The sequence below is a fragment of the Mixophyes fleayi genome, chromosome 8 (genome assembly GCF_038048845.1).
Source record: "Mixophyes fleayi isolate aMixFle1 chromosome 8, aMixFle1.hap1, whole genome shotgun sequence".
In the NCBI taxonomy this organism is placed as follows: domain Eukaryota; kingdom Metazoa; phylum Chordata; class Amphibia; order Anura; family Limnodynastidae; genus Mixophyes; species Mixophyes fleayi.
In genome coordinates this window covers 26,896,700-26,914,147 of record NC_134409.1, presented here as the reverse complement: position 1 = coordinate 26,914,147, position 17,448 = coordinate 26,896,700, and the positions used below count along the sequence as shown (strand labels likewise).

At 38.6% G+C, this 17,448-nt stretch overlaps 1 protein-coding gene across 1 annotated transcript in view; it reads right to left on the bottom strand.

The window, feature by feature from the left end:
• The window catches only part of BRINP2 (BMP/retinoic acid inducible neural specific 2), a 163,481-nt gene that overhangs the window by 12,537 nt on the left and 133,496 nt on the right, over positions 1-17,448 (bottom strand). Inside the window, exons 6-7 of the mRNA XM_075182196.1 lie at positions 15,212-15,448; positions 10,012-10,234 (exon numbers count right to left, since the gene is read on the bottom strand). Coding sequence (XP_075038297.1) covers positions 10,012-10,234; positions 15,212-15,448 — 460 coding nt within the window. The remainder of the gene's footprint in view (positions 1-10,011; positions 10,235-15,211; positions 15,449-17,448) is intronic.

Here is a 17,448-nt window from a genome sequence, read left to right as displayed (position 1 = left end):
GCCCCCTTTAACACTAAAATGTTAAAAATTTGAAGTGCACAATACATTATATATATATATATATATATATATATATGTGCCATACAGACCATTTTGTCCGCACAACTAACCACAATGCATCAGTAAGAACACCCAGTGCTAATTGACAATTAAATAGTCACAAAGAAACCATACATTCAAATATATGTTAATAGCAGATCACAGCTCATAAAATTAACATAACCAATTACTGTTAAAAAGATTAAAAGTTAGCAACTCACTGACAGCTGCTTACCACCAGAGACAAATATTGTTAACACAAATCAACTTGCATTTGGGACACGGACTCAAAAAAAAAAAGTTTGGCTAGTAAATAATGAAACAGTGCACAACATACCCAGAAATGCATATTATTCATAACAGTAGGGTAAAAGGATACATTATTGAAAGATGCTATGAAATAATTTAATAGGCTTGATGCAACCAAAGAATATACATGATCTCTGTCTGCTTGACATAATAATGAAACTAGGGGGGGTGGGGGAGGGGGTCTTTAGGGATCATGCATAGCAGAAATATGATCAATTTTTAACATAGTTGGCTACCTTAGTTACAGTGCAGTCAAGTTTAGGGGGCATAAATCTACAACGATAAAAATTAAAAATACATACATGATATCACAATGTACATATGTTCCATGCCATTTGCGAATGGGGGTGTTTCTAGAGACATATGAATGTGCAAATGGGTTATCAAACATGGATATGGAACTTATGTATATTGATACAATATACTACTGACTTTATTAATCTGATCAAAGATGTTGTATTCCCATATGATTCCTGCTTATAAGTCACCATGGATGTCAGTAGCTTTTACAAAATGTATCCCTCATCAAGCAGACATTAAGGCCATTAGTATTCATCGGCCTATAGTTTATACAATCCACCAATTGAGTTCTTAATGTCTTATGGAATTTTGACTTTAAATTATTTCTAACTTGAAACGTTCTTCTGCCTACAATGCCCCGGCACGGTGATGGGCTTTCTAACTTGAAATGTTCTTCTGTCTACAATGCTCTGGCACGGCGATGGGCTTTCTAACTTGAAACGCTCTTCTGTCTAGGCAAGGCATAAAAAGTTATATCAACGAGTGTGCGTGGGTGTTCAGTACAAGTGAAAAAATGTATCAATGACATGATAAAAACTGGAATATATTGTATCACATAGAGAACCTATTTAATGAGTGTTATAATATAAAAGAAGATAATATAAACACAGAAGGATTTATATGAAGGTACCAAAATGTTAAGCTATAGATCTAATTATTCCAAGCTGCAGAAGCAATAAACAGATGCAGCTATACATGATTAGTAAGGTGAACCCAATAATGGAATATAACAAAAAAACTAGTTAGACTTATCTCCAATATAATTATATAAATACAATTACAAAACAAAATGTCAAAGAGGTTGGCATTTCCCTAGAAATGGGAAAAAAAAATATTGCCAATTGCTGCATCACTAAATAAATAAGTGAATAAAACTATTAACGGCTTCATGAAATGATAGCTAAGGCAGATATAGTCTAATCACAATCCAACATGAAGATGAACATTAATATATCAGCTACACTAACACAAATAAAATACATATTATATAAATGACAAACTGTGCAAAAGCCAGTGAATATCAGGAAGCTAACCATTAATGAAAATACTTATGGCTAAAAAGAAGTTCATAAAGCACAGACATAAAGAGGGCAATAAATATGTATCAAGTAAATAAATCTATTATTTCATCACGGCGATGGGCTTTCTAACTTGAAACGTTCTTCTGCCTAAAATGCCCCGCACGGCGATGGGCTCAAATATTGCAAAAGCCAAATACCTTTGAAGAACAATTTAGTGTCAATTCTCGGTTTGCTTTAAATTTGATGATGTACTGTCGATATATTGATGACTTATTTATTATTTTAAAATGCTGGAAGCTCATCACTGCTCAAAACATTATTTGGATGTGTTAATTATAAGGGATAAGAACATCATAAATCCCACCGGCCACATAATACCTTACGTTACGCCTTGAGCCATCATCCACCTTCACTTAAAAAGGGGCCTACCCCTTATCACAACTAATTAGAGTGATAAGGATTGTTAGTAATGATGAATGCAATAAACAGCTGCAATTAATGGAGGAACAATTGTAATTATTGTAATATTAAAGTTATCTTAATACAAAATGACCCCATCGACAAACAGAAAATGAAACCTTCCTTCCTACCTTCACCAAGGTGGGAAAGCATTGGGACAGATGTATGTATTACATGTTACAATCCACAAACAGGCAAGAAGACAATGTCTTATGTGTACCAGTTTTATTTATGACACACATCATAAACTGTCTGTGTGGTCCGTTATACTTGGGAAAGCCAGAATACCATCTTAAAGAATGGAAAGCTATCCACTGTTCATGTATCAGAACTACAATTAAGGGTAAAAAAAAAAAAAAAAAAAAAAAAAATTGGGTCTACTAGTGGCAGACAATCCTGGAAGACAGTCATGGAGTCCCAGATATACGCAGTGCATACTGATTAATCAAATACTATACCCTGTGGAAATATGGGTGAACTATTGTTAAAATGAAAATATGTTATTGGATCCTATTCTTAAAGAACTTTCAACCCAAAGGGTTCAATGTACATTTTGGGATATATTTGTTTTTTGGATGGCATCTAACACTTTTTATTTTATATTGGGGTGCTCAGTAGGTGAGGACCATTTTCCTGTTTTGTTACCTTGACAGCCTCTGACGTGGCAGGACTAGTCCTGAAGTCCACTTTTTAATTATCTGAACTCCTTTAGGGGGTCTGTTCTATTGTGGATACATACATTTATGTCTTGTCAGCATTTAACTGTTCATATAACTAATCATGTGCCTTCTTAGACATCTAAGAAGGATACATTCGTTACCTATAAAATTAATTTATAATGAAAGCAGTCCATAGCTTCTAATATAAAACTTTTAATTTAGACTATCGATCTAGACAAACCAGGAATGACGTTCCCTACATGAATGTGTGAAATGTCACCATCATCTTGGAACCTGTTCCACCACTTATCAGGAAATACGTCATTATATGTATTTATATTACATAACTTTCTATTAAGACCTGTTTTAGACCTTGATAATTTGTATGTCATTGTTGTAATATATTCATTGATAATCCAAAGACCAGATAAACAGTGCCATTAAATATACAAGGTTTCAATGGAGGCTCTTTACGTAGCTGTTTGACTGTTGTTAACAAACTATGTACATTGACTGTGTACTACTAGACAATTGGTACAGATACAACTATTAGTGGATTAGATGATGTTAGATTGTTCTAGCATCGAATTATTTTATGATGAAATAATAGATTTATTTACATTGCTGATACTCATTTATTGCCCTGTCTATGCCTGTGCTTTATGAACTTGTCTTTAGCCATAAGTCTTTTCATTAATGGTTAGCTTCCTGACATTCACTGCCATATATATATATATATATATATATATATATATATATATATATATATATATATAGTCTGTATTTTACTTGTGTTTGTGTGGCTGATATATTCATGTTCATCTTCATGTTGGATTGTGATTAGACTATATCTGTCTTAACTATCATTTCATGAAGCCATTAATAGTTTTATTCACTTTGTTTAGTGATGCAGCAATTGGCAATATTCTATTTTTTTTTTATTTCTAGGGAAATACCAACCTCTTTGACATTTTGTTTTGTAAATGTATTTATATAATTATATTGGAGATTAGTCTAACGAGTCTTTTTGTTATATTCCATTATTGGGCTCACCTTACTAATCATGTATAGCTGCATCTGTTTATTGCTTCTGCAGCTTGGAATAATTAGATCTATAGCTTAACATTTTGGTACCTTCATATAAATCCTTCTGTGTTTATATTAACTTTTTTATATTATAGTACTCATTAAATAGATTGTCTATGCGATACAATATATCCCAGCGTTTTATCATGTCATTGATACATTTTTTCACTTGTACTGAACACCCACGCACCCTCGTTGATATAACTTTTTATGTCTTGCCTCTTATGCACTCCGAGTACACACATACATTGTTTTCATGTCTGCAATTATTTTGTCTGCCTTATATGTCCTTGTTTTATGTATGTCCCGTTTTCCCTACTGTACGGCGCTGCGGACCACTGTGGTGCCTTACAAATTTACGTTAATAATAATTATTGAATTAACTATTCCACATTCCCTGTTTAAATCACTTCTATATGCTCCTCATACCTCGTACACATATTCAATTATTGTATTATATAACCTATCCCACTAATATGTCCCATTCCTTAATTTTCTCTAGTATCCACACACATATCACACAAATACCTCAAGATAAGATGTACCTGCTAAGATTGACTCAACTTATCGGTAAGGCATGGAGTCTAACACGCCCCCAGTATTCGCCATGGACCCTCGCAAGGAAGTATGGGCTTGGGTGCGTGGAGGGCTCAGCTACCGTAAACAGTCCTTAGTGAGGTAACAGGTGAGAATACGTAGAGATCTCAGACAAGCCAGGTCAGAAGCCAATGCGGACAAAGAATGACCTGAAGGAGGATCCAAAGGGGTCCTAAGGAAAAGTCAAATTCATAACTGGAGCTGGTGAACAAGCTAAAATCAATAAGCGAAGACCCAGATGTCAAGGGACAGGACAAAAATCAAAACCAGAACACTATCAGTCACTAGTGGAAGATATCCACACAAACACTAGGGCTGGCAACAGATGCTTAGGCACTGGGGAGGAGTCAGGGAGGAGTTTATAAAACCCCGTAATTAGAAGAGTTGGTCAGAAGGAAGGCTGACCGCCACACTCCCAATTTCCAAATTTCATATGATTGCCTAGCAATCAGACCTGCAAAGCTCAGCCAGGAAGATTCGTCTCATTGCCTGGCAACGGAGGACACTGAAGACTCCACTGGAAGATGCAATGGCAGGAAGGCGAAGACGCTTGTCCGTGTGTGGATCACAGAGCAGAGATGGTGCCTGACAGTACCTCCCCCATTAAAAGTACCCTCAGAAATTAAGAAAATGAAATTTCTTCTTAAATAAAGCCAGAAGACAGGGAGCAGGGACCTGCTCAGCATAAATCCAATACCTATTCACAGGACCAAAACCATTCCAATCAACCAAGAATTGTAACCATTCTGGAATCCAATAATGGCATGATCTCAAATTCTTCACTAGATGGAGTCTCATCGGCAGGTAGAGGAGAAGGTTCTTTGTAGAACTTATTTAGGATTAGTGGTTTTAGTAGAGAAATATTAAACGCATTGTGGATCTTGAGAGAGGACGATGAATTGGTTACTGGATTGATGTTTTGCAAAAATGGAAACTGGTCAAATGTAACAAGGAGCACATTTCATAGAGGGATCCTGGAGATGAAGATTTTAGTAGACAACTACACTTTGTCTTCCATGTTCAACAGTAGGACAGAACATACTTTCTTGTCTGCTTTTTTTTTTTAATGTAAAGCAGCTTCAGATAAGTTGGCTTGAGTTTGAGATCAGATTAAGGAAAAGTCATGTGTCAAGGAGTTGATGGCCGGGATCTAAGAGTCTCCAAGGTAGGAAAACCTAGGGAGTAAAGGATAAGAAGCAGAAACCACAAAAAAAGGGTGGACCCTGTGGACTTGTGTATATGATTGTTATGGGCGAATTCAGTCCAGGCATTTAAATTCTTCCAATTGTCATGAGTTCCTGAAATGTGCATTGTTAAGACGAGCTTTAAGTCTTGGTTCATTCCTTCCATCTGGCCATTATTCGGAATGTGGTAACCAGAGGCAAAGTTTAAATTGATCCCCAACTCTTCAGAAACGAGAAAGAAACTGAGTTCCTCAATCTGAGAAAATATCCCAGGGGGTGGTGGGGGTATGGGGGCAAAAGAACTGTCGGATGAACAGGGAAGCCAAGACCGAGAAAGATGGTAAATCTCTAAAGAGTATAAAGTGTGCCATTTTAGAAAAGCAGTCCATGCTTACCCATATAGTATTGAATCCCTCGTTAAGCGGCAGATCGGTGAAAAAGTCCATACAAATGCTGAACCAGGGCTTATTGGGAATGGCAAAAAGGAAGAAAGTTATGAGAGTGATGATCTTATTGTACAATGATAATTTATTAAAATATATTATTAATAAAACAATGAAATCATTAATTCAAACTGCTCAGTGTTTCAAATTGTCACCAACTGCCCAATATAATGTAAATAAGCAACTTCTCATGAAAACGTAAACACATTAATAACGTAAGATCCATTATCAGGCATATTATCCGCAGTTGTTTCTAGTTCTGGAATAATCACTATTATATAAATCCCTAAATCCTGGAATAATCAATTGTATGTATATAAACCCTTAGGCAGTCAATGTATATAAATACAAGTTCTCAGGCCACAAATAATTTCCAGACCACAGTTCATATGCTTCCCACTTAAATTATGTACAGTATATGATCTCTTCCAAGCAATCAGATGGTATCCAGAGCAATTCATATATTTTCCCCTATAGTGGTATGATCACAACAATGTTTATCTGCAATAGATGTTATCTAAAGAAATTGAAATATACTTCCCACTCTAGTAAAAATAATCACAATGGTACTTCTCTCCAGCAGATTTTGTCCACTGACGAAGGGACAACTTTCAGCACAGCTGTGACTAGATACAAATCTCCATGTCTGCAGCCTTCAATGCACTCCTAAAGGTGCAGTTCAAGACAGCAATTTCTCCATTCAAACTAAAAAAAAAAAAATGTTTGCGTTGGCCAGATGAATAACGGAACATTTGAGTATAAGGAAAGATGAATGTGTTCATCTGTACTGGTGAAGAAGTGATATGGCTCGCTTGATATAATTCGCTATAGAGAAAGTTACTCAATACTGTAAAGGAAATAACTGGCATGACCGACGTATTTCTCTGCCCATTTAGCCAGCGGTTTTATCAGAGGTGGGAATGAGTAAAGTAGTAGTGGAGTAGGTACTTGACGGGAAGACTTGAGACTGATCTTAGTCTAGTACATCACGATAAAGACAGGCCATTAGTAGTATTTAGAAACCAAAGTGTGTGTTTTCTTATACCCAGCATGGCTGGCCAGTTTAGATCCATGAGCTTATAGAAGTATCTTTTGGTGAGGATTTGGTGAGCCAGAGTAGTTTTAGGAGAGGCAGTGGTGTAAGTCACAATACACATGGGGTCCATGATAAATCTGGCCTCGGTGAAGACTTGGAGATTGGGGAGATTGTGAGATCAAGGGAATGGGATATTATGTTAGCCCTTTTATTTTTGGTACCTGGACAAAAGGTCAGAATTAGACTGAATCTGGAGAAGAATAACGACCATTTTGCCTGACGGGGATTAAGGAAATTAGCCGTTTGAAGATACAGTAAATTCTTGTGGTTGGTATAAACTGTTATAAGAGATCTTGTCTCCTTAAGTAGGTATCGCCATTCCTCCAAAGTGAGTATGAAAGAAGCTCTTGATTGCCAATCCCATAGTCTCTCAGTGTTAGGACTGACAGCAAATATCATAAACTCGTAGAACAGACAGGGGAGGTGTTCTCCTATAGCAGCCGCCTTTCCCGTAGAGCTGTACGTGCTCACAGGTACTCGGATGCCCCCAGGTCTTAAACTCAGAGTAGTACAAGTTTATAATATTACTGCAGCGCAGGCGAGGGCCTGATGGTAGAAAGTATCGAAGTCCAAAAACAGGCCGAGGTCAAAGGGGTAACAGCAGGCAGTGGAGTGAGGTCCAGGGAAGGGTCAGGGAAAGCAACGTATCCGGAGAACAGGCAGAGACCAGGGTCACAAGCAATCCAACAAAGTCCAGTAAGCAAGCCAGGGGTCATACACAAATAATCAATCCAAAATAGCACAGGATAAGAGGAAAGAAGCAAGTCAGAAACCAGAGACTGAAAGCTATAACTGGCAGTGAGGCTAAGCCCTCACTGCCTTAAATAGTGATGTGGCCCAATGAGAATGCAGGGTGCTCAGCTGCCAATAATCCGCCCAGGTGGCTATAATACAATTTCCCCCCAATCAGCCATAGGAGGCTGAACTCATACAGACCTGAGCGCGCGCCCGGCTGTTTGACAGCTGGCCGGGCGCGGCGGCAGGGAGAACCTAGAGTGCCGTTTGTTGCCCAGGCAACTGGAACGAAGAGGTCAGAACCCATTGCGGATGGATCATATAGCGGAGGAGAATCCAAATGGGTCATAAGGAAATGCAGAAGTCTTACTAGGAACCGGTGAAAAAGCCAAAATCGATAGAAGAACCAAAAGCCAAGGAGCAAACCAAAGGTCGAAACCTGACATCAGTAACTAGGGAAAGATATCCACAGGAACAGTAGGGCTGGCAATAGATAATTAGGCACTGGGAAGGAGTCAGGGAAGGGCTTATATAACCCTGTAATTAGAAGGAGTGATCAGAAGGAAGGCTGGCGACCCCACTTCCGATTTACGGATTGCGTTCCATTGCCTTTGAACAGAGGATGCCAAAGTGGATTCCAAAGCAAGGACGGCACCTGACGCATATTTACTAATTACATCACAACCATGATGCTGCAGGAATGCTTATGCCTTTCGATGATGCTATGTTTACATTGTTACCCAATAAAAGCCTATTCTGACACTGTAGCAGTTTGTCTCGCTCCAGGGGGTAAATGTATCAAGCTGAGAGTTTTCCGGCAGGTTTGAAAAATGGAGATGTTGCCTATAGCAACCAATCAGATAGTAGTTGTCATTTTGTAGAATGTACTACATAAATGACAGCTAGAATTTGATTGGTTCTTCAAACCCGCCGGAAAACTCTCAGCTTGATACATTTACCTCCGGGTCTCAGTCCAGTTGGGGCCTCACCTCTCTCTGTCACTGATTAGTCCACATCAGTACCAATGTCTACTTGTGTATACACATACACATGCACACACAGACACGCACGTTCATCTGAATTTTCTGTGCAGTCTCGCCATTTTTACATGCACAGACACCATTTTGGAGAGCAAAATTTGTCACAAACCGCTCTAAGAAACAGCTATGGAGATCCTATTACTGTGTTGCGAATGTCACTGCAACAAAAATACATAACAATTGTTCAAAGATATAAAACATAGTTGGCAGGTGGAACATGCATTTCTAAATTTTTACTTCTCAGGGAATAAAAAGCTCTACAATAAAACTCATGGAATAGCTTAGAAAAAAAAAAATGTAACCCTTAAAGGGTCACTTGTGAACTGGAAAAAAAAGTGTGTCTGCTAACAAATGTAGTATGTTCTCCTTTTCTGAAATGATTATCCTTTGTGTACGTAAATATGCCCAAAGTTGCATATGTAGGTGTCCTAGTGAAATTCCATAACTTAGCCTAAAAAGTTACATTTGTCAATATAAAGAATAGAATTAAATGTTCACCTTTACTCCTACTTTCCACTACTGCTCTCTTTTACAGTTACCATTCTTAAAAAAAAATAATCACATACACATCCAGTAGTCAATGACTGAATAGTTAGTTAATAATGTTGTTAAATGTTGTTAAAATTAGTCAAAAAGCTCAAAAAGTAAAGCAGAACAGGCCCATTTACTTGCTTTTAGAATTGTTTACACATTTGATGACCCAAGAATGTGCCACTCAATGCAATTCAATATTGAGCTAATCACTCACATCTATGAACCATTCTGGGTCAGTGTTCCCTGCATTGTTCAAAACGTCAAATATCACACAGGGAATGGGATAGATGGTGCACAGTGAGCATGAACACTTCAGTTATTTGTGGTACAGCACTGAGTTTAATACACAAGTTTTGTTACGTAATAACGCCCAATAACAGGTATAATATCTTTATAAGCTTATTATTGCACTGTAAACTCCTTAAACAAAAGCTCCCAACATATGCCCCCAGATGATGGCAAAAGATCAAGACAGACATATTTTGCTAACTAGTGTATGCCTACTTACCTATCCCGCAATAGTGTGTACTGAGGCTGACGTAGGCAGTGTTTACTCAGGTTAATCAGACGACGCATTTGCCGCTGAGACTTGGTCAGTAGCTGCTTGAAGCCCGTTATTAGCTGCTCGTAGCGCCGGGTGAGGTGGAGGTCTGCATTCCAGATTCTTGAAATAGTTGTGATGTTAAGGAAACGGTCTGTTGGCAAATTCTTGAGAAGTGACCGGAATTCTGCTGTAATGATATTAAAAATAATATTTTAAACAGTTATCAGGTTTGTTTCCTCACCATTCTACCTTTTCCAACCTATCAACTTCAGTTTTGAAGTCCTTTCAGGACTAAGCAGTTTGGCTGCTCTTGGTGAGTCTATGATAGATACCCCAACCAAATGGTTCTTTTCAGGGAGCAACCAGCACCGTGAAAATAATATAAATAAAAAAATATAGATTTATATATAAAAGGTCTGATTTGCCAAAAACATTGTGTTCTGAATGTTTGCAGATGTCTCCTAAGATCACAGCCCTGTGACAGAAAACAGCAGCCACAACCAATCAGAGTGTAATCCAACAGCTAATCCAATAATCCAATTACAGTATAATGGCTGCAGCCAATTAGAGCAGAGCAGAAGTCGTGTAGTGGATCTCTGCTCAAACCTGCCACAGAGACAAAGCTCTTGTTGGCCTCAGCATAACAATTATGGTGTGGGAGCGTGTATGGCCACAGTGCAGGCTGCTTTCTAGTACTGTAACAGTGGTGGCCGTACCTCACTTACTGGTGCTCCCTGTTCCCTCTACACTCCTCCCATCCCAGATGAGTGATAGATTGTATTATCAGCAAAGGGACACATACTGACACTGGGGCACACTGTATACAGGGGGCATACTGGATATCAGCGATGGGACACATACTGGCACTGGTGGCATGCTGTACACTGGGCAGGCGAGTTATAGTATTTGGTGGGGGTGACATTAGCAAAATGTGTTGTGGCCTAAATATTTGCAAATCCTAGCACAGTATAAAAATAATGTCACATAAGGGCCTGTTCAATGTAAGCCTTGTGCTCCCTGGAGTTACATCACTGTAACGCTATTGTCTAATAAGGCTGTGGACACATTTCTTGCAGACGGAAAACCCTAAGGGTTATCATGGTAAATTGTCCTCCTGTGACTGTTTAAACAGACTTTCCTCTAGAAGCAGACAGGTCACCTTCACCATCACTTCGGGCAGACGAGAGAACATGCTAAGCGTTTGTTTAAGCCACTTATAACACTTTATTGATAGTGTCCCAAGCAGCATCTACATGTCTATTAGTCTGAGGCCTCTGTCGAACTGTTACTGTCAGCTGTCTCTTCGGCATCCCTACAATTTCAGTCACATCAGCATGCTACTGTAACCATGGCAACAACATCCAAAATATTCACGGGACAGATGCTGCATGCAGAACCTGTCAAATGCTCTGGGCCCTTTCTCTGAGTAACAAGGAGCACTGTATGAGATGAACTATCCCTGGAGAACTCCGCAGACAAAATGAAAACACGGTTTAAAGGGAATTAATGCAAAACAAAATCTATAGTTCCCTGTTCAAATTACGCTTGCCATAGATAGCACTAATATAACCTTCCAAATGACTGATGTCATTCCTCTTTCTCTGGAACAGGGAGTGATTATAAAAGGTAAAAAACAAACAATTTTCCCACATTTAAAATAGTTTTCCACCTTCAGACAAGTTTAATTTATTGGCATGTACATGCCCTCCTGTAACTTTTCTAAATACATTGACTTTATATTACCATCTGGAGCAGTTGTTTATTTAAAATGTCCTGGGATAGGATACAAAGCTGTTCTCTGGCTACAACTCAATTATTATAGTTTATTTATATATCACCAATCATATTAAACAGCACTTTATGAATATGTATTTATTCACATCAGTCCCTGCCCCAGAGCAGTCCAAATTCCCTAGCCTGCATGCATACAAACTCTAGGGTCCAATGTATCAGAAGCCAATTAACCTACCGGTATGCTTTTGGATTGTGCGAGGAAACCCACGCAAACATGAGAGGAACATAAAAACTCCACACAGATAGGGCCCTGGTCGGAATCAACCCCATGATTACAGCGGTGTGTGACAGCAATGCTAACTACTATGCAACAGTGCTGCCATAATTGAATCCACAGCGGGCTCCTAACCAAGAGCAACAATAAATATACAACTTTTTTTCTGATGATTTAATGATATGAAACACACAAAAGAAAGCCACTAACTACTTTTTGATCATATTCTGCCTCTGGACACAAAATTCAGCAAGACAAGGGAGTATATTTACTAAAGTGCAGGTTTGAAAAATTGGAGATGTTGCAACCAATCAGATTCTAGCTGTCATTTTGTACACTGTACTAAATAAATAATAACTAGAATCTGATTGGTTGCTATAGGCAACATCTCCACTTTTTCAAACCCGCAGTTTAGTAAATATACCCCATAGATTGTAAACTGAACCACGCAAAAGTGAATATTGTACTTTTCTGCCATTTCTGATTAGAATACATGTTAACTGGTACAATTCTCTGAAACTATACCTTAGCTTCGTCACCTCACATCCACTTTCATGTTCCAGAATGTTAATAGTGGTCTTAAAATTGATTCTTTACTTACTTTTCTTTATAGACTTTGGGTGACCATTTTAATTATGTCACCAAAGTGATCAACAGCACAGACTCGTTAACATAATTTCTCACAAACAGTTTTCTACCTCCCATTTGACAAATTCTAATGCATCCATTTTGCCTGAAAAATTATAAATGCTACATACACAGATACATATTTTCTTTGACAAGTTTGATTTTTTGGTACAAACAAATTCAGACAGCAAATTCTTACAGGAGAATTTAAATCAGGATATATATGTCTCCAATTTTATGCTCTAGTGGACCGTTGTCCTGCTTCTAAAACACAAAGAGGCACACTCAGAAAGCAGTCTTATTCTCGTATGTTACTCTGCAGAGCTTATTAATCAAACAATGAGATATACTTAGATGTTAGTATAAAATACCCCTTGGAAAGCATAAAGTCACGTCTTAAATGTTTTGTCTGTTATTGTGTGAAACATAATTCGCTTTGGTGAATATATGACATTTTCCCAAAGAAAGCAATGTAGCTGTAATTGAAATACTTGAAAATGAATCCGAGAGATATTTACAGTATTTGACTGTTTTAATCAATTATCCGGTGGAATTGTGTTTGAAGATAAAGGTCTATTTTCATAAAAGGTTCTTAGATACATAAGTATCAGCTGTTTGCATAAAGCTTATTGCCTGGTGTCTAGAGACACAGCTGGTTGATTAAAGGTAAAATAATTCTCCCATATTGGATTAAATGCAAGATGCCAACTAAAGTTGACAAACTTCCAATTTGTATTTTCACCTGGACACGGTATCTGAAGGCTCCTAGGAAGCATCACTGACATTAAGTGGCTTGGATCAAAAAGGGGGCAGCTAAGATTTATAGCCGGATCATTCATTAGGCAGGCTGGGGGTTAATTTTATCAAGCTGGAGATGTTGCATATAGCAACCAATCAGATTCTAGCTGTCATTTTGTAGCATGTACTAAATAAATGATAACTAGAATCTGATTGGTTGCTATAGGCAACATCTCCACCTTTTCAAACCCGCAACTTGATATACTTACCCCCTAGTCTTCCACCTGGGGTCAGCCAGTGGGCTCTGAGTGGCCCAGATTATCCTACCTCATTTTTATATTTTGGGGTTTGTTTGTTATTTACAAATGAAGGGAGCTGGGCAGGAGGGGCCAAACATGTCTTTACCCAGCCCTGCAAAGATTTAAAGACTACCCACAGTCATTTTGCTGTCTTAACCAGCACCCTTGAGACGTCATGTAACAAGTAACTCAGACACTTCATGGCCAATATTCATGAGATACCAGTTCCTAGAATAGTGACAGGCTACAGTGTAATAAATATTCATTAAGTCCACACAATGACTTCCTCCACTGTGTGTCCACAACTGATTCTATTTATGCTATGGATTCGTAATAAATCTTCATGGTGATTTTAGTATAAAAACAATTATCCACACAGAAAAAATATATAATTTTCAGCATTAGCTCCACTTTGTTTTTAAGAGGTGGTTCTGATTTTTAAGTGGTTAAACAGTGTATTTCAATTTACAATACCTTAATAAAGAATCCAGTGTTCTATCTGTTATGCCTCAAGGTATGAGTTAGTGAATGTTACTTCACTTTCGACTGATGAGAATGTATGGCCTTGAAGGTGGTGGTAAGAGCTTTGTGAGACGCAAGTTTTAAAAAGTGTGACCCGTGTGTGCCATGGGGAGGTTTTTGTTTGGGGTTCTAACCATTTCTTCTGTTCAAATCTATGGCTGATACTCCTCTGGCTCTTTCCTGTTTGAGTGATGCCAAGTGAATCTGTCTGCTGTACAGGTCAGAGTCCGGTCTATGGAGATTGCAGTTAGAATCGATGCTGCTGACACTTCAGTGTGCCTGACTTCCGAGAGCTGAGCTCCGTCATGTAAAGAGATTGAAGCTGTGAAGAGCGAGGAGTGCTAAGCCCGAGGACACAGACAGGATAATACTGCTAACCTGTCCTGCTTGTGAGTGAAACAGTGTGAGCGTATGTGCTAACAATGAGAGGCATCTGTGAGGTTCAAGAGTGAATTTATTACCGCGAATGTTATAAGAGCCGAGTGAGGTGAAACTGGAACCTAGAGACATGTGATTACACTGGTGTGCCCACAACTGTGTAGCGGCAGAGAACTGGGAGAAAAAGAGTGATAATCCCAAAATGTGAGAGTGTCAGCTTTTATATCAAGTGATTATACTGACACATGTAAGTAAGTGATATGTGCTGGAGAGTAGAGTTGGAAGATTTAAATAAGTAACTAAATAAACTACCACATATAATTCATCCAAATGAAATGGCCTAGTGCCTATTCTTTTCAGCACTGGCAATTGTACAGCGCTACACCTGCTGCTTCTGCAGCACTGTTACTTAATATGCATGTGCAGGGACCCCTATTTGCTAAGGGACCTGAGGCGAGAGAGATTGAGATACAGTCGGGTGGTGTCCCCAAAGACACTGCATGCGTTACTTGGCAAAACAAAAATGGCTAACAATACTATATAAGTATGCCATCTGAAACCAGAGGATTATGTCTTCTATTCAGCAACTTACCAGATTCCTCAAACTCTTTGTTTTGACCAGATGCCTGGTCCTGTGTCTGCGTTAGGCTCTTCTCCAATATGTGGATGTCCTCAGCTGGGCAATTGCATTGTGGGTAGGCAGTATCACAGTGGCACCAACATTCTCCTGCTTGGCACTCCATCCGTCCCTGGGAGTTGCATGAAATGTAGGACAGCGCAGCCCTAACAAATCTTACTCTTAAGTACTGAGGAAGGAGCGCTTGCAGCCCTGAGAATGGAGAAACATGTTCCCAATTAGAAGCAAGAAGCAGAGGCAATGTGTTTTCCTGAAACCTTATATTTATATATATCAATGTAGGTGCATTTATCTCTATATAGCTGATGGTACATTCATCTCCATATAAACCCTGCTGCTCTTATTACAGCAATTCTAGGAATATTGTAAGAGCCGGTCCCCCAGTCATGGCTAATTAGCAGACACTGTAACTATTATTTATGGGCATCACCTATTAAAACCAGGTGCACTCTTTGTACCTATTTCTGTTTGCATGTAAGAGCAATGGATAACTCAATAGCTTGTCTTCTATTGGCTGAAATCCAGAAGCTGGAGTTAATTACAGCAGCTTGAACACCACCGTATGATCTAACAAAGGATCCCTGGGAATATGCCCTTAGTTCTTTTTTAAGTATAAATAATAAATGCAAAAACTACAAGTATTTTATTGGTAAACATCTTTGCATACAATAAATGGGATGTGATTGTGCATTCATATCAGGTCCACACTTGCCTGCAAGCGTCTCACTTGCAGAGGAACTAAATTGTACTGTGCCTATTTCCAAGTGCCCAGTGTCGGAATGTGCTAGTATAAAATAAACCCAGTGACTTGAAAAAAAGGAAGAAAGTTTTGAGGTTGATGTGACTGATTTAAGACAGAGGTCTCGTATTACTGTGAGCAAAATAGTGCTGCAAAGACTCTCAGTTTACTAACAGTTCCATGCCGAAACACACAGTTTGTTCTCTTTATTTCACAAGAGAGGTCTATGCCCTGGATCTCATTCTTTTTTCCTTTTTTAAACTTTATTAGATCCTTTTTGTACGTGCATTTAGTAATTGTGTTTAACCACTATTTCAGTGCTGTCCAAGTATATACATAAACAGGGCTGCATTTATACTACAACTATCTACATATAACTGTGTTATAATACTGAAGAACTGTTAATAAAATAATATCATGCAATAAAGTCTATAAAAATTGACAAACAGGTGAGGGGCCTTGGAATGCTTGGAGTTGGACATCCTAGCCTATCTGTTCCTTTTGTGATCTATCCCTGGTTAAATCACAATTAGCTTAGTACAGACAATTTACTGATCATTTAAATCTCATATTCCTATTATGGGATCACTAATACTGTAAAAACAAAATTCAGGCCCCTCTGACCGTCACCCCATAAATATACTCCTGCCCCCTTTACACCAATTGCGCAGGCATGATTAGGAAGGCTTGCTGGGTAACACTGTTACATCATAACAAGGGACCCATCCTTGGCCACAAATCATTTATTACTTTATAGATCAGAACTAATCCTCAAAATAAGAACATACATGCCTACTGTCTTAGTCACAGCCCCATTCCCCACTGCACAATGTCATTGTCCATTGGAGGCGGGGCTTTAATGACACAAATCGCTGCAACTGGGCCTGTCTGGCATGGTCCGATTATGCAAACGGTATCAAGGTCCCCACTCCCTTTAGAAGAGAGAGAGGCAGGATCTGGGAGAGTAACCAATTCGGGAGTCTTCCCGACATTCCGTGAGAGTAGACAAGTATGAATAAGAAAAACAAGAAAGGTTGTCACCTCTATTTATATCAATGGACATTGAAGCAGCCCTAAAAGGATAATAGTAGTGCTCTTACTCTACAGAGTACTGCTAATCTGCTGAAATTAAGCTACTCCACCTCCAGAGCACAGGCTACTGTGTATTCAGTTTACATGATAGCATTTTTAGTCAATGCTCTGCCAAACTTTTCAGAGCATGACACCCCAGGAGCTGCTCCAATCTTCCCCCACCTTTCTTTCACTTGTTCAATGCAGCTGCCTCTATAGCACATTAAATTCTGAGCAGAAATCTCTATCCTACACCCATGAGCTTTAACAACACCATCATCATCAGCGTTTATTTATGGTATACCATAGATTGGATAACACCAAACAATCAACGTACAAGTATGACATATAGGAACAGAATAATCAGACAATTTATCCTCCT